Here is a 23,581-nt window from a genome sequence, read left to right as displayed (position 1 = left end):
GTTTTGAACTCAGGTCAGTTCTGCCCGAGGACTCCCTCCCTTCATTCCTCCCTCCTTGGACCACACGGTGTTTGTTTCACAGCTGGACACTTTGCTAAGTGATGCAGGAAGTAGGCCCCTGGGGAGGCAGATAGAGCCCAGCAAGGCAGATAACCAAGTGAAGCCTCTGGATGCCGCTGGGGCCTGGACAGGGTCAGAGATAAGCGGAAATGCCAGGCTTATCGCTCCTGCCTGAGTTCTTCCAGAGAAATCATCCTGGCCAGCCAGCCCACCTCATTCCCAGTGCTCCGGGCGGTTGGGCAGCATCCATCTCTAGGCAGAGTAAACACGGAGTTGGCACAGTCACAGTGGCTGATGGATGGGGACTCTGTGCCCCACTCCAGCACTGCGCGGTCCCAGCACCAGAGGCCAGCAGCGGGCATCGGGTTACACCCAGATATTTGCGGTAAGGGCAGCTCCGGGCAAGTGTGCTTTGAAGTAAGAGCCTGAGGAACAATTGGTAGGGCACGGGACTAAGGGAGACCTGGTGACAGTTGTTCCCCGGTCCTGGGTTCTCTTGCGCCAAGAAAGTCAGCAGAAAGCTTTGGTTTAGGGGGACAGTTTGGGGATGGTCAGCTTGGGCCTTCTGCAACAAATGCATCGTGTGGTGGACAGACAATGTGGATGGCAGCTACCCCTGAAGTTGTCCGCATTAAACTCTGCGTGGCTTTCTGGAGTTCTTCATCTCTGCTTTCCTTTCTTAAATGAGCTTGGTGCCATGGAGGGGATGTGTGTACTTCCTCAGTGCATTCCAGCAATGGTGTGGTGCGGGCGGGGAGGTGGCCTGGGCTGGGAGGAGGTCCGCTGGCTTAGGACTGGGAAGCTGTCCCCCTTCCTCCTCCTGCCCCTCACCCCACAATGAAGTGACCGAGCAAGCACATTGCTGCCTTGCTGGGCTGACCGTCTGCAGTCAGACGGGGAGAAGGTGTGGCTGGTCTTAAGGATGGCCGTTCCAATCGCTGCCATTTTCGTGGACTTACCACGTGCCAGGTGCTGTGCTAGACATTTTGCTTACGTTAATGTCCAACAGCCCTGTGGTTATTGCAGTTAATGGGCCCCCAGTGCAGATGAGGAAACCTGTGTTCACAGAGGCTAAGTGCCAGGTGCACCGTGAGCCCCTATGGCATTTTGTGTGAATTAGAAAACTTTCCTCTCAACACGTGGCTTCCTTCCCTCGGAAAATCGTCATCATATATGATTTTGTTAGAACAAGACCTTTCACTGCTACATGCTGCAACACAACTGTTATAAATAAATACACAAATCAACAAAGGGCACTGTGTGTTTCTCCCCTAAGAGGGTGTCCTTAGGTTCTGGATAACCCGTCTTCTGTCCTGGTCCCCAGAAGCAAACACGTTGAAGCTGTTTCTTTGTTTCTTTTGATATTTGCCTCCATATTTCTTCATTCTCTGTTTTGTGCATGATATATGGAGTTGCCGGTAAGATAAATGAGGACTTAGCTCTCTCACACTCCCCACTTTCCCTCCCTCACCCTCACAAGACAGATGTCACTGCTTTTACTTAATAAAGGGTTTACTTTACTATGACTGTAAATATTCTTCAATGCAAAATCAATGATTGTATTTTAATCTCATTCTTTCTTGTAAGAACTCTGGGCTGGGCGAGGTGGCTCACACTTGTAATCCTAGCACTTTGGGAGACCAAGGTGGGTGGATTGCCTGAGCTCAGGAGTTCGAGACCAGTCTGGGCAACACGGTGAAAGCCCATCTCTACTGAAATACAAAAAATTAGCTGGGTGTGGCGGCATGTACCTGTAGTCCCAGCTACTCTCAGGAGGCTGAGGCAGGAGAATTGCTTGAACCCGGGAGGCGGAGGTTGCAGTGAGCCAAGATCGCACCACTGCACTCCAGCCTGGGCAACAGAGCAAGACTCCATCTCAAAGAAAAAAAAAAGAAAGAAAGAAAAAAGAAAAAAGAACTCTAGTTGTCCTGGCATCTCTAATTCCTTTTGTTCCCCTTTTGCCATATCTGCCATCATCATGCTGATGGCTAATGTTTGAGCACTTGCTGGGTGCCTCTCAGGCATTCTCATGGCACCTCCCGACCACTCCATGAGGGTATGTGTTATTATTATTCTCCTGTTACAAACAAGGAAGTATAGACTCAGAGAGGTTAAGTGAACACTGGCCCATGGCTCTGGCTAATAACTGGCAGAGGCAGAAGTTAAATCCAGGCAGTCTGACTCCAGGTCCCATGCTCTCCACATTTTGCTGCATGTGTTTAATTGCATTCTGTTGCACACTCTTTTTCCCCCGGGAGGGTTCCTGTTGAACACTCTTGATTTTCTTGCTTCAACTTTGGGCCTAGGTTGAAGCTATTGTTTCTTGGAGCTCTTTTTTTTTTGAGACAGAGTTTCACTCTTGTCACCCAGGCTGGAGTGCAATGGCGCGATCTCGGCTCACTCCAACCTCCACCTCCCAAGTTCAAGCAATTCTCCTGCCTCAGCCTCCTGAGTAGCTGGGATTACAGGCACCCACCACCATGCCCAGTTAATTTTTTTGTATTTTTAGTAGAGACGGGGTTTCACCATGTTGGCCAGCCTGTTTACCCCCTCATTTTGCTGGAGTATATCGTCAAAGCAGCTTCCTTAGAAAGCGTGCGTGGGTCAGGTGCAGTGGCTCAAGCCTATAATCCCAGCACTTTGGTAGGCTGAGGCAGGTGGATTGTTTGAGCCCAGGAGTTCAAAAGCAGCCTGGGCAACATGGCAAAACCCCATCTCTAAAAAAAACCCCACAAAAATTAGCCAAGCGTGGTGGCACATGCCCATAGTCCTGGCTACTTGGGAGGCTGAGGTGGAAGACTGCTTGAGTCCAGGAGGTTGAGGCAGCAGTGAGCCGAGATCACGCCACAGCACTCCAGCCTGGGTGACAGAGTGAGACCATGTCTCAAAAAAAAAAAAAAGCACGAATTGTTTGCATTTTTGCAAATCACAAAACCCTTCATTTTGTTCTCTGATGGTGGTGTAATGTCTTCAAAATTCTAAGGGGAAGTGCTTTCCTATCTAGACTTTGACAGCCAGCCTCTCTTCCAGCATCCAGTTGTTTTTAGGATGAGAAGTTTCATGTCATTCTGATTCTAGTTCTTTGGTATGTGTAGTAGTCTATTTTCAGAAATACCTGAAACTGGATAATTTATAAAGAAAAGGAATGTGTTTCTTTAGTTATGGAGGCTGAGAAGTCCAAGGTTGAGGGGTGCATCTGGTGAGGACCTTCTTGCTGGTGGGCCCTCTCTGTAGAGTCCAGAGGTGGCCCAGGGTATCCCATGGCAAAGGGGCTGAGTGTGCTCCCTCAGGTCTCTGTTCCTCCTCTTATGAAATCACCAGGCCCACTCCCATGATAAGCTATTCATCCATTAACCCATAAGGTCAGGGACCTTGTGATCCAGTTGCTTCTTAAAGGCCTTACCTCTCAATACTGCCACACTGGGATTAAATTTTGACATGAATTTTGAAGGGGACAAATTCTCACAAGTATGTGTTTTTTTTTCTTTTAAATTTCAGGGAGTTTTAAAATCTTCTCTTTATCCCTGTGTTCTAAAATTGCATAATGACTGTAGTATTTCTTTTATAAATTCTTTCCTTCTTTCATTTCTCTTTCTGAAACTCCAGTTAATTAGATATAAGGCTAGCTGGACTCATTGTCAAACAGCTTTCTCTCCTGCACATGTCTTTATCTTTTAATTTTATTTTCTGGGATATTATCTTAGCTTCATCTTCGAATCCCTATATTGAATTTTTAAATTTTACTATTCATATTTTTAAATTCCAAGACCTCTCTTTTATTCTACAGTTGTCTTTTTCCATAGCATCCTCTCCTTTTTTAAAGAATGGAATAGCCTTTCACGCTTTTCTGTGGCCACAAATGACAGCTTTGTCTGTTTGTTTTTTGAGACAGGGTCTCGTCCTGTCACCCTGGTTGGAGTGCAGTGGCACGAACACAGTTCGCTGCAACCTCTGCCTCTTGGGCTTAAACAATCCTGCCACCTCAGCTTCCCAAATATCTGGGTGTACAGGTGCATGCCACTACACCCAGCTAATTAAATTTTTTTTTTTGGTAGAGACAGGGTCTCCCTATATTGCCCAGGCTGGTCTCGAATTCTTGTGCTCAATCGAGCCCCCCGCCCTGGCCTCCCAAAGTGCTAGGTTTACAGGCGTGAGCCACCTCACCCCGCAAAATGACAGCCTTTTTGAAACTTTCTGTTTCTCATTTTCTCTGTTTCTTCTATGATCATGTTTCTGTTTATTTGCTTTAGTCTTCCCTTTTCATCTTGAAGGCTTTCTTTGAACATCCAGTGATCCTTTTTGTCTGTGCATATTTCTGAAGAAGGTACTAACAGCTGGGTGGGTGGTTGAGGCTTGTTAACTGTGTGGTTTTTGTTGAGGATGATCAGGTGGGACGCTCCTGAGGAACCCCAAAAGCCAGCCCCTAGAACTATTGTGGTGTGGACCATTACATTTCTCCAGAAGCAGGCTCTGATCTCTAGGGAGGGTGGGCCTGGTCAGGCCCTTCTGTGCTGAGGTGTGGGGCAGGAGGAGGGATGGACTTTTCAGTCTTGCATTCCTGCTCCCCATTTACCCCACCGGGGGTCTTGGGGTCCGAAGCCTCTCTGGGGTCCTACAGGGAAAGCTGGCTCCATGCCAGCTTTTGTGTTCACCTGTATCTGTATTCGCCTTTGTGGCCAGTGAGGCTGCAGTTTTTCTTGTTTCTCCAGTTACCTCTCCTCCACCAGTTTTCTATCTCCCAGAAATTCATTGATAACACTCATTCACCAATGGCCCCTTCCATTCTGTTCATCGTTGCGGGTGGGTATTTATTTTCTTCCTTTACCATGAAGTCTCTGGAGGGGAAGGAGAGAAATATGAGAGGTCAGTCTTTCAACTTGAGTCAGAGCCTTGATATCATTTCATTTTATTTTATTTTTTGAGGCAGGGTCTTTTTCTGTTGTCCAGGTTGGAGTACAGTGCCTCCATTGCTGCTCACTGCTGCCTCAACCTCCCAGGCTCAAGAGATCCTTCTGCTTCAGCCTCCTGATAACTGGGATGACAGGCACATGCCACCAGGCTTGGCTAATATATACATATATGTTCTTTTATAGAGACAGGGTCTTGCTATGTTGCCCAGGCTGGTCTTGAACTCCTGGGCTCAAGCAATCCTCCTGCCTCAGCCTCCCAAAGTGTGGGGTTACAGGTGTGAGCCACCACTGTCCTGGGTTAATAAAGCCTGGAAAGTTATTGAAAGACCCCATCTCTACAAGAAAGTTTTTTTTTTAACTTTTATTTTAAGTTCAGTGATACATGTGCAAGTTGTTACATAAGTAAACTTGTGTCATGGGGGCTTGTTGTATAGATTAACTAGTGGGTACTAGGCTTAATACCTGGGTGACGACATTTAAAAAAATTAAAAATTAGCTGGGTGTGGGGGCATGCACCTGTAATCCCAGTTATGCAGGAGGCTGAGGCTGGAGGATCGCTTGAGCCTAGGAGTTCCAGTTGCAGTGAGCTGTGGTTGTGCCATTGCACTCCAGCCTGGGCAACAGATCGAGACCCTATCTTAGAAAAAAACAAAGTAAAATAAAATGAGGGTGTTGAAATCTCTCTTACCCCATGATCCCCGAGACTGTTAGGTCACCAGAAGGCCAGGGAAGAGTCTTGGGGCTTAGTGCGTGCTGGCCCCACCCTAGGGTGAATAGAGGTCAGCCTGTCCTTTTCCGCGAGAGGATCCGCTGCCCTGTCCTTACCCAGGAAAGACAAGGGGTTATTGTATTTGCTGCTCTGTCAATCCAGTTCAGCTACCTCTTCTCTGGTCTTCTTTCTCTTGGCTTGGGGGGTCAATGCCTCCCCATCCTCTGGGCAAGCACCATCACCCAAAAACTGGCCAAGCCCCCTGCTGTGTCCTGTGCATCAGGGAGAGTTAGAGAGAAGCATCCCCGCAGGAAATCCATGTGCTCCAAACTCATTTCTCCTAAAGTGAGAATGAAAGAGGTTAAAGCTGGTCCTTCTGGCTACTCCTTTCCACCACAGAGGCTCCAGGAACTGCCTGCAATATGTTCTAGGCTTTCTCCCAGAGGGCCCCGGAGCTCCCTGGAGCTCCCTTCCCGGATTGTCAGGGTTTCCTGCCCTGTGCTCACTTTGAGGCCTCCTCCTTCCAGAGAAGTCTCAGGACGGTCTGCTCAGCTGCCTGCTGCCTCCTCCTTAGCTCATTCCTCCATGTTGAACACCTGCCATGTGCCAGGCGGCTGGTGCCTCCGGGAATCCAGGCCAAGCCCAAGAGGCTTGGTCTGCCCTCAGGGAGCTTCCAGCCGCAGCCACCTTCTTAGCAAATGAGCTACCTTGTAAACTTGTTGCTTAATGAAGACATGACAAATCCTTTTGTAATTTAATTCTTTTTTTTTTTTCTTTTTTGAGACAGAGTCTTGCTCTGTCACCCAGGCTGGAGTGCAGTGGCACCATCTCAGTTCACTGCAACCTCTGTCTCCCAGGTTCAAGCGATTCTCCTCAGCCTCCTGAGTAACTGGGATCACAGGTGCTAACCATCATGTCCTGCTAATTTTTGTATTTTTAGTAGAGATGGGGTTTCATCATGTTGACCAGGCTGGTCTCAAACTCCTGGCCTCAAGTGATTCGCCTGCCTTGGCCTCCCAAAGTGCTGGGATTACAGGTATGAGCCACCATGCCCGGACTCAGATAATTCATGTTTGATATAGATACATGGCTGGGGTATTTGGTGTTTTCCTCTGGATTCATTTAGACTTTGAAGTTATCTTTCTGGCTTTATTTATTTATTTGTTTTATTTATTATTATTTTTATTATTTTTGAGACAGAGTTTCACTCTTGTTGCCCAGGCTGGAGTGCAATGGCGTGATCTCAGCTCACTGCAACCTCCGTCTCCCGGGTTCAAGAGATTCTCCTGCCTCAGCCTCCCAAGTAGCTGGGATTACAGGCATGCACTACCACACCCGGCTAATCTTTTGTGTTTTTTTAGTAGAGATGGGGTTTCACCATGTTAGCCAGGCTGGTCTCGAAATCCTGACCTCAGGTGATCCACCTGCCTCGGCCTCCCAAAGTGCTGGGATTACAGGCATGAGCCACCACAACCGGCCTATATATTTATTTTTGAGACACAGTCTTGCTCTGTCGCCAGGCTGGAGGGCAGTGGTGCAATCTTGGCTCACTGCAACCTCTGTCTTACCAGTTCAAGCAATTCTCCTGCCTCAGCCTCCCAAGTAGCTGGGATTATAGGTGCACGCCACCATGTCCAGCTAATTTTTGTATTTTCAGTAGAGATGGTGTTTCACCATGTTGGCCAGGATGGTCTCAATCTCTTGACCTCGTGATCCATTTGCTTTGGCCTCCCAAAGTGCTGGGATTATAGGCGTGAGCCACTGTACCCGGCCCTTTCCGGCTTTATTAACCCAGGACTTGCCTGGATGCTGGTTCTCCAGAGATCTCCACAGCAGTGGCAGTAATAAAGTCTCTCCTCCAGAGACCAGGGTCTGCCTCTCTTGTCTGGTGGGAATTTTATTCCACAAAAATTATGGGCACCAGCTGGGGAGAGGCACAGGGGCTGGGTGTGTTAGACTTCTGAGACTTCTCTAAGCAGCCATTTCCCAAAGGTTGGCCCAGGGAGCCCCGATCTGCAGGGAAGTGCTAAGTGTGAAGTGTCGGGAGAGCCCCCTGCCCTGGTCGGGTGGGGGAGTCTTCTGTGGCAGATGAGGTCCTCGTGAGGTGCACGGTGAATCCCCAGAGGGACTGGAACACAGGGTTACCCCTCAAATTTCCTTTTCCAGGGAGACTTTGTTTATTTGTGTGTTTGTTTTCAGTGGCGGTGAATATAACAGACCCTGCTCTTTCTAGCATGTTCTGGGTCATTCCACCAATGACACCCAGGGCTGTGCTCTCAGGAATGGGTTTGGATTTCTCTGTGGGCTGCCCAGGGGCAACTATCGGGATAGAAGGGTAGGTAGAGAAGGTTGTGGTCAAGCTGCATTTGCATAGCAAGCTCACTGCATTGATAGGTTAATGGTTTAATATAGCAAAACCTCTAATGGTGCTTTCGTGTATTTATTTATTTTGAAGACAGGGTCTCGTTCTGTTGGCCAGGCTGGAGTGTAGTGGCAGGATCAGAGCTCACTGCAGCCTCAAGCAATCCTCCCGCCTTAGCCTCCTGAGTAGCTAGGTCCACAGGTGCGTGCCACCACGCCTGGCTTATTTTTTGTAGAGACCAGGTCTCGCCATGTTGCCCAGGCTGGTTTCGAACACCTGGACACAAGCAATCCGCCTGCCAGAGTGCTGGGATTACAGATGTGAGCCACTGCATCCGGCCCTAACAGTGCTTTTAGATTCCAAATGTCCAGGTCAGATTTTATCATAATTGCTTTTATTCAGAAGGAGGAAGCTTGAGGGGGACACTAAAGCCCCCTCCCTTGGGGGCAGCCCTGCCCATGGCTGGACCATCCTCAGGAGGCCGTGTGCCTGCCTGGGCCACCTTGGGCAAATGCCCCTCTCTGGGCTTTGCCCTCTGCCCGCGGGGAGCTGGATGGAAATGGTGTAGGTCAGACTGCTCCGTGGCGTCCTTGGGACTTGAAGGGGCTCCCTGTGCCCCACCTCGGGGGTAACCTTAGCATCTCTGCTTGTGTCTGCTCTATTGACTGATACTTCTGTAAAACGTTTTATTTGAACCAAGGGCTTATAAGGCAAAAACGTTTGTAAACCACAGGAAACACAGGCCTGTTGTGCTCTGGGTCCCTGCTAGTCTGTTTCAGTATGGAAATTGCATGTCTGATACCTGCATAGTTGTTATTGGGGGAGCAGGTGTCTCTGGTGAGTGTCCCCCTGAGGGCCCTGTGAAGAACATGGCGCTCGGGACAGCGCTTGGCAGGTGGCCAGGGCCATTGCCCTCAGTTCTATTTTTAGGTACAAGGGACTAGTCACTGAGGGCTCCAGTGGGGAGGGACCTGCCGGCCACCCCACAGACAGTCTAAACACATGTTCTGAACGCTGGTGTAGTAGGGGCACCTGAAGTTTGTTTTAAATTTGCAGAAGCATCAAAATTTTCATCATGGCAGAAGTCACAACTTTGCTGAGTGGTCTCACATTCCTTTCTGTCTTGGTCTTGCTTTTTATTGTGACTCTGATGTGTGTGGCCTCAGGGCTCTGGGCCTCTAAGGACCTTCCTCCGCCCTGGGATCCCTCCTGGAGCCCAGCTGGCAGGTGCTGTTCTCCAAAGGACCCTTTCCTTTCCTCCGAACCATTAGTTGCATGAACTCTGCTGGCTCTGGGCAGATTCTTAACATATTTGCCCATCAGCAGCCTCTCAGAGAGGAATGTTAAATGCTGCCATGATGTCAAAGGGGCCCCAAGGAGAAGGGCCTGGGCCGACCTCGGCCTGTCACTCACAGGCCTGTGTAGGGTGGGAGATAAGCGAAGCAAAGGCACAGGAAGAACCTGGGCCTCTGCGCTCCTCACACAGCCCAGGCCATCGTGGAGGTTGGTGCTGCCAGGAGTCTGTCAGCTACGGAGGACAATGACCTTGCAGACACCACCGCCTGAGTGAGAACCAGGGGTCTGTGCCTCTCCTCATTCCCCACTCTTGCCCTTGTCAAGCCTGCACCAGCATGTCAGGAACCTCCAAGGAGAGTCTGGGGCATGGGGGGCTGCCAGGGTTGGGCAAGGCCTGCTTAACAACCATGGACAAAAAGCTGAACATGCTGAACGAGAAGGTGGACCAGCTCCTGCACTTCCAAGAAGATGTCACAGAGAAGTTGCAGAGCATGTGCCGAGACATGGGCCACCTGGAGCGGGGCCTGCACAGGCTGGAGGCCTCCCGGGCACTGGGCCCGGGTGGGGCTGACGGGGTTCCCCGCATTGACACCCAGGCTGGGTGGCCCGAGGTCCTGGAGCTGGTGAGGGCCATGCAGCAGGATGCGGCCCAGCACGGTGCCAGGCTGGAGGCCCTCTTCAGGATGGTGGTTGCGGTGGACAGGGCCATCGCTTTGGTGGGGGCCACGTTCCAGAAATCAAAGGTGGCGGATTTCCTCATGCAGGGGCGTGTGCCCTGGAGGAGAGGCAGCCCAGGTGACAGCCCTGAGGAGGTTGGTTCCTGCTTCCCTGCCCTGGCTGGATGGGAGGCCCCGGCCCTGGTGGGAGACTGGCCAGGCAGCCAGTGTTTGGAGAGCTGGAGGCATGGTGTCCTCTTCCTGTGTGACCTGTTGATGGGGAAAAGGAGAGCTGGAAACTTGCAGGTCATAGGTGGATTTCCAGTCCGGACACTGCCTGCCATTCTCCCCAGGGAAGGGAAGAAGCGGGGCTCTGGCCAGGACTGCAGGGTCTTGGCAGCTCCAGGGAACCTAGCTGTGGGGGACACGCTGGCGGTTTGGGAGGGAGGACCACCACACTTCTCTGACACCCCTGTGACTGCCCTTCTGCTCCTTCACACATGGGGTGGGACAGGCAGGAGTGGCCAGTCTGTCCTGATGGAGCCCTGCTCAGAAACCCACCGGCCACCTCCTGTCCCCAACCTTGAGCTTAGCTCCAGAGGGGGTGGAGAGTGCAGCTGCCTGTGGGGAGACGAGTGTTGACAGTGACCCAGGGGGACAGCAGGCAGGAGCCGGAGCCTGGGGGTGGAGGGTGGCATTCCTGGGAGCGGCTGTTCCTAAGAGTTGCATAATCAATCCTGCAGGCTAATGGAAGCTTGGCTGCTGGGAGAAGGATATGGGGGGTGAGGTCTGTAGAGGGAACACCCTGTTTGGGGACAGCTAGGGGTCAGCCACTTAGCAACACTCAGACAACCTGGAGCCACCATTTCAGACCCCTACAGTGACTCACCAGCCTCTGGCAAGAGATGAGCTGGGGTCAGAGGGGTCCGTGCTTGACTCTGTGTCGGCAGCCGAGGACAGGAGCATGCCTCCCCTCCCCGCACCAGGCCAGAGCTCCCCTGCTGCCCCTCCCCCTCCCTGCCCTGCAGCTCCTTCAGAGCTGCCCCTCTCCCTAGCCCCCGCTGTCTGCACTGTGCCTTTTCTGAGGGCTTGGCCTGCAGGGCAGTGTGACCCTAACCAAGCCTGGCTTTAAAAAATAAAATTATGCTGGGTGCAGTGGCTGATGCCTGTAATCCTAGTGCTTTGGGAGGCCGAGGTGGGAGGATTGCTTGAGGCCAGGAGTTTGAGACCAGCCTAGGCAACATAGGAAGACCCTGTCTCTACAAAAAATAAATAAATAAATTTACCAGGCATTGTGGCACAAACCTGTAGTCCCAGCTACTCGGGAGGCTAAGGTGGGAGAATTGTTTGAGTCCTGGAAATGGAGGCTTCGGTGAGCTATGTTTGTGCCAGTGCACTCCAGCCTGGGCCACAGAGTGAGGCCCTGTCTCTTAAAAAAAATAAAGAAATTTAATTTAATTATAGTCAGCCCTCCATATTTGTGGGTTCTACATCTGCAGATTCAATCAAATCTCGGATCAAAATGTACTTAGTCCTATGATGGTGTGTCCGTACTGAGCATGTACAGGTTTTTCTTTCTTGTCATTATTCTCTAAATAATAATACAGTTGTTATACAATAGTATAACAACTACTCATATAGCATCTACATTTTATTAGGTATTATCAGTAATCTAGAGGTGATTTAAAGTGTATGGGAGGGTGTGTGTGGGTTACATGCAAATACCATGACATTTTATGTCAGGGACTTGAGCAGCCATAGATTTTGCTGTGGAGGGGGCCCAGGAACCAATCCCTGGCAGATACAGAGTCACGACTGTAAATAATAAAATAGATCTAATCAATAGCTTTAACAAAATTAATATGCACATAGTAAAAAAAAATCATGTAGAGTAAAGAGCATACATCTCCTTCCTATTCCATCCCCCAGGCCCCAGAACAGCAATACCCTGGCCCCTTAGGCAAGCGTGGATTCTGAGTTCCTTTGAATCCTTCCAGATAGAGCCTGTGTCTACAAGCACCTTGGTATCCACAGCACCCTTTTGTTTTGTTTTGTTTTTCCCACAATCTGTAGCACCAGAACTGCTTTGTTGTTTTTGTTTGTTTTTGAGATGGTGCTTCACTCTGTCACCCCTGGAGTTCAATGGCGCGATCTCGACTGACTGCAATCTCCACCTCCCGGGTTCAAGCGATTCTCCTGTCTCAGCCTCCTGAGTAGCTGGGATTACAGACGCCCACCACCATGCCCGGCTAATTTTTTTGTATTTTTAGTAGAGATGGGGTTTCACCATGTTGGCCAGGCTGGTCTTGAGCTCCTGACCTCAAGTGATCTGCCCGCTTTGGCCTCCCAAAGTGCTGGGATTGCAGGTGTGAGTCACCGCTCCTGGCAGAATTGTTTTATTTTAATTCAAATGTTATTCACATTATCCTGGCCCCGATTTCTAATTTTTTACTTAATATATTTTGGGCATTGATTGATGTTCATATCGTTATGAATATATCCGGGTACTCCCTTTGGGGGCTGTGTCTTCAGTTGTTAACCAGCCCAGATCCTCGTTTGTTTCTATTGTTTCTTATTTTTAGCAACTATAAATAATGATGCAGTGAATATCAATAGATGTATGTCACTGAACACAGGTGTGAGTTTATCTGCATGATACACTCCTGGCAGTGGAAATGCCAAGCCAAATGGTAAATTTATACAGATAAAGGCAAGTCAGCCTTCAAAGAAGTTACTCCAAATCAGTCTCCTACCATCAAGGTGTGGGAATGCTTTTGATTCTTTGCCTTTCTGGTGAATGAAAATGGGAAATTATTGTGCATGTTTTTTTTTTTTTCTCTTTTCCCCACCCACTTCCCCCTTCAGTTTATTTTAAGGAAATCTGAGATGTTGGATCATTTCTTTCATAAATGTTTTAGCATTTATAGCAAAAAGATAAGGGCTTTTTTTAAAAACATAATATTGATACTATTATCACACCTAAAAAAGTGAATAACTTTGTTTATTTATTTTTATTTAGAGACAGGGTCTTACTACATTGCCCAGGCTGGTCTTGAACTCCTGGGCTCAAGCAATCCTCCTGCCTCAGCCTCCCGAAGTGTTGGGATTATAGGCACGAGCCACTGCACTGGGCCAAATGATAACTTTTTAGTATTACTGAAGTTCGGTGTTCAAATTTCCCTGATTATCTTATACTTTAAAAATATTTTAGGCTGGGCGAGGTGGCTCAAGCCTGTAATCCCAGCACTTTGGGCGGCCGAGGCGGGGGGATCACCTGAGGTCAGGAGTTCGAGACCAGCCTGGCCAACATGCTGAAACCCTGTCTTTAATAGAAATACAAAAATTAGCTGGGCATGGTGGCGCATACCTGTAATGCCAGCTACTCGGGAGGCTGAGGCAGGAGAATTGCTTGAACCCAGGATGTTGGAGGTTGCAGTGAGCCAAGATTGCACCACCATACTGCAGCCTGGGCAATAAGAGCAAAAACTCCATCTTAAAAAAAAAAAAAAAAAAAAAAAGCTGGGTGTGGTGGCTCACGCCTGTAATTCCAGCATTTTGGGAGGCCAAGGTGGGCAGATCACGAGGTCAGGAGTTCGAGACTAGCCTGGCCAATATGGTGAAACCCCCGTCTCTACTAAAAATACAAAAATTAGCCGGGCATGGTGGCGTGCGCTTGTAGTCCCAGCTACCCGGGAGGCTGAGGCAGAAGAATCACTTGAACCCAGGAGGCGGAGGTTGCAGTGAGCCAAGATTGCACCACTGCACTCCAGGCTGGGTGACAGCGAGACTCCATCTCACAAAAATAAAATAAAATAAAATAAAATTTACAGTTTATTTGTATCAGACCCAGATAAGACAGTTATTTATATGTCTCTTAAAGCTAACCTTTTGAACTTATGAAAAAATTTTAGGTTTTTATTATGGAAAATTTCAAATATAACCAAAGCTAGACTAATATGTCTCATAGTTTTGATTTATATTTATTTTACTAGAGGACTGAACATCACTCACAGGTTTGAAACCTTTTGTATTTTCTGTGAACTGCCTGCTCATATCTTTTCCCCCTCTTTCCTATTTTTTTTTTTGCCTTTTTCTTATTGATTTGTAAGAGCACTTCATGTATTAATGAAATTAGCTGTTATACGTGTTGCATGAAGGCATTTCTGGGTAAGGGATGTCATAGAACTTCCTCTTTTCTGAGTTCTTGTGCCATTTCCCGTCTGTCCTGCCCCACTGGAACTTGCTAGATCTCTCCTCTGGCCCTGGCGTTTAATAAACATGTTAGGAATGTCTTTAGGTTTGCTCCAGTCTCCCCATCAGGCTGTAGGCTGCTGATTGGCCCATGACAGGACGCGTCTGCTTCCCTCCGTGTTCTGAGGCCAGGGCAGGTCTTGCAGGAAGGGCTCAGAGAATGAGCGGTGAACTGAGACACAGCCACAGCTGCTAAACACATCGTCAGTGCTGAACGCCGTGCATTATGGAGGCTTCTTGGGGACTGTGTTTCCTGGGAGAGTGGGGCATGGCAACCATCTGTGGAATGGAATTAAATACTAGCAACTGGAGGTTAAATTTGAAAATTGTGCCAGGACTTTGTGAAGGTCCTCCTGAGATCTTCAGAAGTCCCCAGCGGCACTTCATTTGGTTCCAGCAGTGAATTCGATGATCCCTGGAAGCCAGGTGCGGTCTCCTGGAAAACAGCCCTAGGCATATGTGTTCAGAGGCACCAGTCCTCTAGGATGGTGTGTGAGGAAGCACAGAAACGGCAGGGACTAGAAGGCTGAGCCCTGAAAACAGCACCCAGCTGGGGGTGGGGGGTGCGTACGCATGCGCCTGCCTACCCTAAAGATGGAAGGAGAGGACAGTTTGAGCCCAACAAGGTCTGCCAAAGGACAGTCTGTCCAAGTCCCTTTCTGCCAGTGGGTAAAAGAGGAGGAGGTCTGTTTCATGCCTCCAGTTCCCCCAGCTCCGGGGGCGGCAGGACAGAGCCTGCAGAAGGATAAGGGGGAGCTGTCTGCCGAGCAGGGGATCTGGGCCACATTGATGACGCTGGTGATCATGGTGACAGCAGCAGTGAGCAGTTTTGATGAAGTGCCTCCCCCACGCCGGTGCTGGGCTGTGTGTTCTCCATGTGCTATGTCCTTACTGTTCAGAGGTCAAAGCTTGGTGTCCTGGAATCGCAAAATAATGAGCAGCTAGTAATTGAGAGGAGTGGGCATGATGTAGACAAACAGTGGAACCACCACCTTAGGGTTGGGGAGACATTTGGGACAGCTGTGGTGCCCTGCTTAGAGGGGACTGCCCTAGCCGAGTTTTGCCATCTTGGCCTAGAGTTGCCAGATCTTCAGGTTTTTTTCTGTGTGTGTGTGTGTGTGTGTGTGTGTGTGTGTGTGTGTGTTTTTGCTGGGATTACAGGTGCCTGTCACCACACCTGGCTAATTTTTGTATTTTTGTAGAGATAGGGTTTCACCCTGTTGGCCAGGCTGGTCTTGAACTCCTGACTTCATGTGATACACCCTCCTCGGCCTCCCAAAGTGCTGGGATTACAGGCGTGAGCTACCACGCCCCGCCATCCTCAGATTTTTTAAGAAAAGCTGGGAACTTAGATTTTTTTTTTTCTAGTGAGTTTATTAAGGTATAGTAATTATATAATAATTATGATGGTATAATTTACATATAATAAACTGCACATACACACAAACTATGCACATTTCAAATATATAGCTCCACAAATGTTTCCATCCATGTCACCATCACCACAGTAAAAATGGGAAACAATTCTGTCACCCCAAAAGGGATCCTGACTGTAAAAATCTCATAGATTTTTAAAGTTGGGAATAAATTGAAAAATTTAAACCTGGGTAACAAAGTGAGTACCTTGTCTCTATAAAACAACATCAACCAACAATTAGCTGGAGGTGGTGGCACGTGCCTGTAGTCCCAGCTACTTGTGAGGCTGAGGTGAGAGGATCACTTAATTCTGGAAGGTCGAGGCTGCGGTGAGCTGGGATCCAACCATTGCACTCCAGGCTGGACAACAGAGGGAGACTCTGTCTCAAAAAAAAAAAAAAAATTGCAAGCCCAACAAAATATGTCCTGAGCTGTTTTTGGCCTCTGGGCTTCTAATTAAGGGCTTCTGTGGCAAGGCAGGGGAAGGCCCTGGCTGGGCCCCCAGGCATAAGGCACTCACTGATACAGCGGCCTCTCTTGCCTTGGCCACAGAAGCCCAGAGACTGGTGAGTGCCTTATGCCTGGGGGCCCAGCAAGGCTCTGGGCTGTGGCTGGCACTGCTGCTGTAACATGTGCCAGGATTCATCTTAGGGACTTCACCGAAGGGTCCAAACCCCCAGAAGCATCATGCTCTTGCACGAGGACCCAGCAAGAGGTCAGACCATCTGGAAATATTTGCTTGAGTGTGGACTAGCTAAGCATACTGAGGGCTCTGGGCTGTTTTATGGGTGAAAGCATGGGCAGGCCAGGCACTGGTCTGGTGTGGACCCTTTGGATTTAAGGAAAAGCTTCTGAGAGCTTCTCTGGGCCAGTTCCTTACACTGGGCTCATTTAACACTGATAGCTCTTGGTTCCTGGCAGGACAAAATCAGCAGAGCTATTCAGCACCCACTATGTGCTGGGCACACTTCTAGGACGTTTGCACATTACTCCCAAATCCTCCCACTGACTCTACAAGGCTGATAACATGATTATCCCCATTTTACAGATGAGGAAAGTGAGATGCAGAGAATTTAAGGATCTTGGCCAAGTGGTGAAGGTGGGGTTCAAACCCAGCATGGCTGGCTCCAGAGTCCATGCCCCTGGCTACACTGCTACACTGTAAAGAGGTGACCATGGGATCCCCCAACCCAGCTCCCAGGCACACATTACTAATTGACCTTGGCACTGTTTCCCCCTAAGCATGGATTTGACTTCAGAATTCAACCGAACCCAATGCTGTAGTAGCCATGACCAGTTGATCTGGGTTGGCATATTAAGATTATTTTCCATCTCTGGCCGGGCGTGGTAGCTCACATCTGTAATCCCAGCACTTTGGGAGGCTGAGGAGGGAGGGTAGCTTGAGTCCAGGAGCTTGAGACCGGCCTGGCCAACATGGTGAAACCCTGTCTCTACTAAAAATACAAAAATTAGCCGGGCGTGGTGGCTCATGCCTGTAGTCCCAGCTACTCGGGAGGCTGAACTGGGAGGGTCGTTTGAACCTGGGAGGCAGCGGTTGCAGTGAGCCGAGATTGTGCCACTGCACTGCAGCCTGGATGATAGAGCAAGACCTTGTCTCAAAAAAAAAAAAAAAAAAAAAAAATATATATATATATATATATATGTGTATATATATATTTATGTATATATTTTTAAATGATTATTTTGCATCTCTAGTCTAAGTCCTTTGGGGTCCAGCCTATTTTGAACCCTGTATCGGGGGCTGGGTTCATCCCTTATGGGGAATATGGTGAAGCCCTGGAAAAGGAGGTGGTTCTGGGTGTGAAGCTGGGCGCCTCCTCTTTTAAATTTTATGACGTTGGGAAGGCCTCAGTGTCCTTCTCTCTAAAGTGATAATTGCAGTATCTACTCTCCAATGTTACTGTGAGACTGTGTGAAGTAACCTAAATGCCCTTATCTTAAACAAGGGGGAGGTGCTAAACAAATGTCTGTGGCCTGAATGGCAATGTTGATGATAATGATGACATTTTTTTATGGTTGTTATTTTAGAATAAAGAGCGAGTGGAAGAAGAGGGAGGAAAACCAAAGCATGTGCTGAGCACCAGTGGGGTGCAGTCTGATGCCAGGGAGCCTGGGGAAGGTGAGTGGGACCCCATTTGTTTCATCTAACATTGCAGACACAACAGCTTCAGGATAAAGGCCCCAACAACATGGCCCACAGTATGATTCCTGGGCAACTGTCAAAGCTTCTTTTTTTCTTGTTTTTGCAGGGTTTCTTGTCATATATATCCCACCAGAGACACATAGTCAATTGCTGCATTTCAAAACCACGTGGAATACAGTTGACCCTTGAACAATTCTGGGTTGGGGAACTGACTTCCTGCACAGTTGAAAATTCAAGTATAATTTTTGAATCTTCCAAAATTTAACTACTAATAGCCTACTGTTGACTGGAAGTCTTGCTGACAACATAAATAAACAATTAACACATGCTTGTTAAATATGGTGTTCTTAGAGTAAGCTAAAGAAAAGAAAATGTTATTATGGTGATCACAAGGAAGATAAAATATATTCCCTATTCATTCAGTGGAAGTGGGTCTTCATTCTTGTCATTTTCACATTGAGTAGGCTGAGGAGGACGAGGAAGGTGAGGGGTTGGTCTTGCTGTCTTGGTGGCAGAGGAGGAAGAAAATCTACATCTAAGTGAACCCGTGCAGTTTAAACCTGTGTTGCTCAAGGGCCAACTGTAGTACCTTTCTGTGCAGGCTATGCCACCAACTTGTTACTCAAATGCTTTAAATGTTTATAGATTACTTTCTTAACCTTTAATTTTCTTGTATAATTTTGCATGATATTTACGTGGTTCCAAAGTCAAATAGACAAAACAATGTGTATTAAGAGAAGTCTAGAGGCCAGGTGCAATGGTCCATTCCTGTAATCCCAGCAATTTGGGAGGCCAAGGCAGGAGTATCATGTGAGCCCAGGAGTTTGAGACCAGCCTGGGCAACATAGTGAAACTCCATCACTACGAAATTTTTTTTTACTTAAAAATAAGAGGCCGGGCACGGTGGCTCACACCTGTAATCCCAGCACTTTGGGAGGCTGAGGTGGGCGGATCAGCTGAGGTTAGGAGTTTGAGACCAGCCTGGCCAACATGGTGAAATACTGTCTCTACTAAAAATACAAAAATTAACTGGGTATGGTGGCATGTGCCTGTAATCCCAGCTACTCAGGAGGCTGAGGCAGGAGAATCGCTTGAACCAGGGAGGTGGAGGTTGCAGTGAGCCGAGATCACGCCACTGTACGCCAGCCTGGGTGACAAGAGCAAGACTCTGTCTCAAAAATAAAAAATAAGTAAAAGAGAAGTCTATCTTCTACCTTTGTTCTCTGCACCCTGCTTCCTCCCCTGATATGTAAGTAACCATTTAAAAAACTTTTGTCTTTTCTTTCCCTTGAGGTCCAGTCTAACTAGACAACATGATCAGTGGTTATGTGCACATGTGCACACATGCACACTCACACATGCTCCCTTCTTAGAGAAACAGGATGCCAGACACACCATTCTCCACCTTGCTTTCTTTCACTTACAGTATATCCAGAGATCACTCCATAGCTGTGCTTAGAGATTGTTTTTTTGAGATGGGGTCTCACTCTGTTGCCCAGGCTGGAGTGCAAGTGGCGTGAATATGGCTCACTGCAGCCTTTATCTACTGTGCTCAATCCTCCTGCCTCAGCCTCCCAAGTAGCTGGGATTGCAGGCACATGTGACCATGCCCAACTCATTTAAAAATTTTTATTTTTAGTAGAGGCAAGCTTTCATTGTGTTGCCCAGGCTTCCATAGAGATATTAATTTCTCCTTTTTCACGGCTGTGCCTCACTCCTTGTTGGATGCATCATGGTTTAGTCAACCAGCCCCTTTCATTTGGGTTGCTTCCAGTCTTTGGCTATTATAAACCTGAGCACTGAATGGCCTTGTGCAGATTCCTTGCAGTATCTTTGTGGCAGACTCCTCCACATGGGAGTGCATTTTTGTCCTGCCTGTTTTCCTGTAGAGAGCCAGAAGGCGGACGTGCTGGAGGGGACAGCGGAGAGGCTGCCCCCCATCAGAGCGTCAGGGCTGGGAGCTGACCCCGCCCAGGCAGTGGTCTCACCGGGCCGGGGAGATGGTGTTCCTGGCCCAGCCCAGGCATTCCCTGGCCACCTGCCCCTGCCCACAAAGGTGGAAGCCAAGGCTCCTGAGACACCCAGCGAGAACCTCAGGACTGGCCTGGAATTGGCTCCAGCACCCGGCAGGGTCAATGTGGTCTCCCCGAGCCTGGAGGTTGCACCAGGTGCAGGACAAGGAGCATCGTCCAGCAGGCCTGACCCTGAGCCCTTAGAGGAAGGCACGAGGCTGACTCCAGGGCCTGGCCCCCAGTGCCCAGGGCCTCCAGGGCTGCCAGCCCAGGCCAGGGCAGCCCACAGTGGTGGAGAAACACCTCCAAGGTAAGGGGAGCTCTTCCAGGCTGGGCGAGGGAGGGGATGGACTGTGGCCCCTCGCTGGAGCTTGGCCATGGGCAGTATCCACTGCATATATGTTCCTGGGCTGTTCTTGCGAGGGGAATGGGGAGGAGGCCTGGGCCCTGCCTCTGGGAGCTTAGAGTACCACTGCTCACCGGCTGCCCACTAGAAATAACTGGGGGGAGTTTGGAAAATAAAGATGCCTGGAGATGTTGATTTAATTGGTCTGGAGTGAGTCTCAGGAATTAGATTTTTCTTTTTTACATGCTCCCCAGGTGGTCCTAATGGGGAACAGGGTTGAGAATCACTAGCTCTTAGATCAGTACTAACAGTAGCTAAAAGATGGGGCTCACGGAGCACCTGCCCCTGGGCTGGCCATTGGCTGGGCATTTCACCGGGTTCACCTTTTATTCTCAAGCCATCTGCAGAAGGTGAATGTGGTTGTTTTCCCCATTTCACTGATGAGAATACTTAGGCTCCCAGTGCCCAGGGCCCCACAGCTAGGAATTCATAGAGTTGGGATCTGAATCCAGGTTACCGGATTCCAGAACCTGTGCCCCAATCACTGCACCATCCTGCTTCCTCAAGTCGGCATTTAATTAAGTTCTAAATAATATGGTGGGGAGAGAAGGACAGGGCCCTCAGGAATGTGAGAGGGGTGCAGGCTGAGTCAGTCCCAGGAGCTTTCAGCAGGCTCACGCAGAAGTCCTGGAGGTGGAGTCGTGGCAGCTGCCCTGCCCCTAGAACGCAGCCTGAGGACCTGCTCTCGGCAGACGTCTGTAGCAGAGTAAAGAACCTGCAGACTCTCATGCCCTCCCCAGCACGTCCTGGTCCCCAGGGCAGCCCTGCTGAAGGGCGCTGTGGCCCCGGGCTTCTCTCGGAGGGACCTGGTGTTTCCTAGCATCTTCTGCGCCTGCCTAGGGTGGCCCTGACCTGTCATGGAGAACCCAGGCCTGGCTCAGGGAGTGGATCTGGTGTCTGTGTTTGCTGTGGTGACAGGCAGAGAAGCCCAGATCATTTGTCAGACTTGGTTCTAGGAGGAAATGGGAGCCTCCCAGGAGGCCTCGCAGGCTGGAGGAAGGGGTTCCTGGCAGGCATCCCGGGATCGGAACCAGGACACTAAATGTGGAATCTGGGGCTGGGGGTGAACTGTCTATGAAGTTGTTAGGGGCCTCAAAAGATTCTGAGAGAGAAGAAAAGTTCTCTATCTCAGGTTCAACCCTTGGCTGAATTCAGGCCCAGCAGACCTGCAGCGGCCTCAGGAAGAGAGGAGATCACTACCTGCCCTTCCTCACCTCAGACATGGGTGTATTTTGAGGAAAATAGGTTGGAAGTCAAGTATCAGCTCTGACGGGCCATGGCTGCCTGTGCAGAGGATCCTGCCGGGCACTGTGGCTCATGCCTTGATCCCAGCACTGTGAGAGGCCGAGGCAGGAGGATCGCTTGAGCCTAGGAGCTTGAGGCCAGCCTGGGCAACAAAGCAAGACCCTATCTCTACAAAAATTAGCTGGGCTACCGTGGGCATGGTGGCGTGCCCCTGTAATCCATGCATACTACTGGGGAGGCTGAGGTGGGAGGATCACTTGAGCCCAGGAGGTTGAGGCTGTAGTGAGTTATGATCACACCATTGCACTCCGGCCTGGGAGACAAAGTGAGACCCTATTTGAAACAAATAACAACAACAACAAACAAACCCAGAGGATCCTGAGGCCATGACTACTGAGGCATTGAGCTGGAACTGGTCAGCACTGCCTGCCGTGAGTCTGCCACATGGCGGGTAGACAGCTTTGGGTACTGAAGGTGGCAGGAGCTGCTTGTAAGTGCATTTAGGGGCTTCACTCCATGCCCCTGGAAGTGAAAACCCAAAGGGAAGTCATGACTGCTGGCCTTCTCAGCTGACCATTGACTGGCAGCAGTTTCCTGTGTCCCTTGGTCTGGCAAGAGGCCTGAGTTAGATTTGGAGTGGCTTGCCGTGGATGCCACACTTCCCTTCCTACCTGTCATTACCGAACCATGCCCAGTCCCAGGGCACAGTGTTGGAAGGATTTCTACCTGCCACCCAGTGAGTCACACGCACCTAGGGACAGGTGTGTCAGAGAGGTCCAGCAGCTCAGACACGGGGACGGGGCCTTCAGCTGCTGGAGAAAGGCGTCACTGTTTTCTTTTAAAAAATTGGGATAAAAACTGTCCAGGCACAGTGGCTCATGCTTGTAATCCCAGCACTTTGGGAGGCCGAGGCGGGCGGATCACCTGAGGTCAAGAGTTCAAGACCAGCCTGGCCAAAATGGTGAAACCCTGTCTCTACTAAAAATACAAAAATTAGCTGGGCATGGTGGCGGGTGCCTGTAATCCCAGCTACTCAGGAGACTGAGGCAGGAGAATCCCAGACTGAACCTGGGAGGCGGAGGTTGCGGTGAGCCAAGACTGTGCTATTGCACTCCAGCCTAGGGGACAAGACCGAGACTTTGTCGCAAATAAATAAATAAATAAATAAATAGGGATAAAAACCACATAATGTAAAATTTAACATCTTAGCGCCCCCCCTCCTTTTTTTTTTTTTTGAGACAGTGTCTCACTCTGTCACCGAGGCTGGAGTGCAGTGGTGCCATCTCGGCTCACTTCAGCCTCCACTTCTCGGGCTCAAGTGAGCCTCCTGCCTCAGCCTGCAGTGTAGCTGGGATTACAAGCATGTGCCACCATGCCTGGTTAATTTTTTATTTTTTTGTAGAGACAGGTCCCACTATGTTGCTCAGGCTGGTCTCGAACTCCTGTCCTCCAGTGATCCTCCTGCCTCAGCCTCCCAAAGTGCTGGGATTACAAGTGTGAGCCACAGTGCCCAGCCCCATCTTAACCTTTTAAAAGTGTACACTCAGTAGTGTTAAGTGTATTCACGTCGTTGTGAGACAGATCTCCAGGACGTTTCCATCTAGCAAAACTGAGATTCATCATCCACTAAATAACACCTCCTGCCCCTCAGTCCTTGACAGCCACCATTGTACTTTCTGTCTCCATGAATCTGAGTATTTGAGGGTCCTAATATCAGTGGAATCATACAGGATTTGTCTTTTTTTTTTTTTTTTTGTGATGGAGTCTCACTGTGTCACCCAGGCCGGAGTGCAGTGGCATGATCTCAACTCACTGCAAACTCCACCTCCTGGGTTCAAGCGATTAGCTATTCTCCTGCCTCAGCCTCCCAAGTAGCTGGGACTACAGGCACGTGCCACCACACTCAGCTAATTTTTGTATTTTTAGTAGAGATGGACTTTCTCCATGTTGGCCAGTCTGGTATCAAACTCCTGATCTCAGGTGATCCATTCTCCTTGGCCTCCCAAAGCGCTGGGATTACAGATGTGAGCCACTGCACCTGGCCACAGGATTTGTCTTTTTGTGCCTGGCTTATTTCACTGAGCACAGTGTCCT

General features: G+C 49.4%; 1 protein-coding gene across 7 annotated transcripts in view; it reads left to right on the top strand.

Moving 5' to 3' along the window:
- MYLK3 (myosin light chain kinase 3) overlaps positions 1-23,581 on the top strand; it is a 56,841-nt gene that overhangs the window by 5,365 nt on the left and 27,895 nt on the right. The window contains exons 1-4 of one of the 7 annotated variants that reach the window (XM_055366723.1): positions 383-445; positions 16,709-16,829; positions 17,710-17,800; positions 19,714-20,146. In XM_055366723.1, the coding sequence (XP_055222698.1) occupies positions 16,797-16,829; positions 17,710-17,800; positions 19,714-20,146 (557 nt within the window). In that variant the 5' untranslated portion in view covers positions 383-445; positions 16,709-16,796. Of the gene's footprint in view, positions 1-253; positions 446-9,163; positions 10,150-16,708; positions 16,830-17,709; positions 17,801-19,713; positions 20,147-23,581 lie in introns of those variants that run through there. The other 6 variants (XM_055366722.1, XM_004057601.5, XM_055366725.2 and 3 more) reach the window with 6 other exon arrangements.

Source organism: Gorilla gorilla, chromosome 18, assembly GCF_029281585.2.
Source record: "Gorilla gorilla gorilla isolate KB3781 chromosome 18, NHGRI_mGorGor1-v2.1_pri, whole genome shotgun sequence".
Lineage (NCBI taxonomy): Eukaryota > Metazoa > Chordata > Mammalia > Primates > Hominidae > Gorilla > Gorilla gorilla.
The sequence above is the reverse complement of the archived record's forward strand: the minus strand, read 5'-3'. Positions and strand labels throughout refer to the sequence as shown.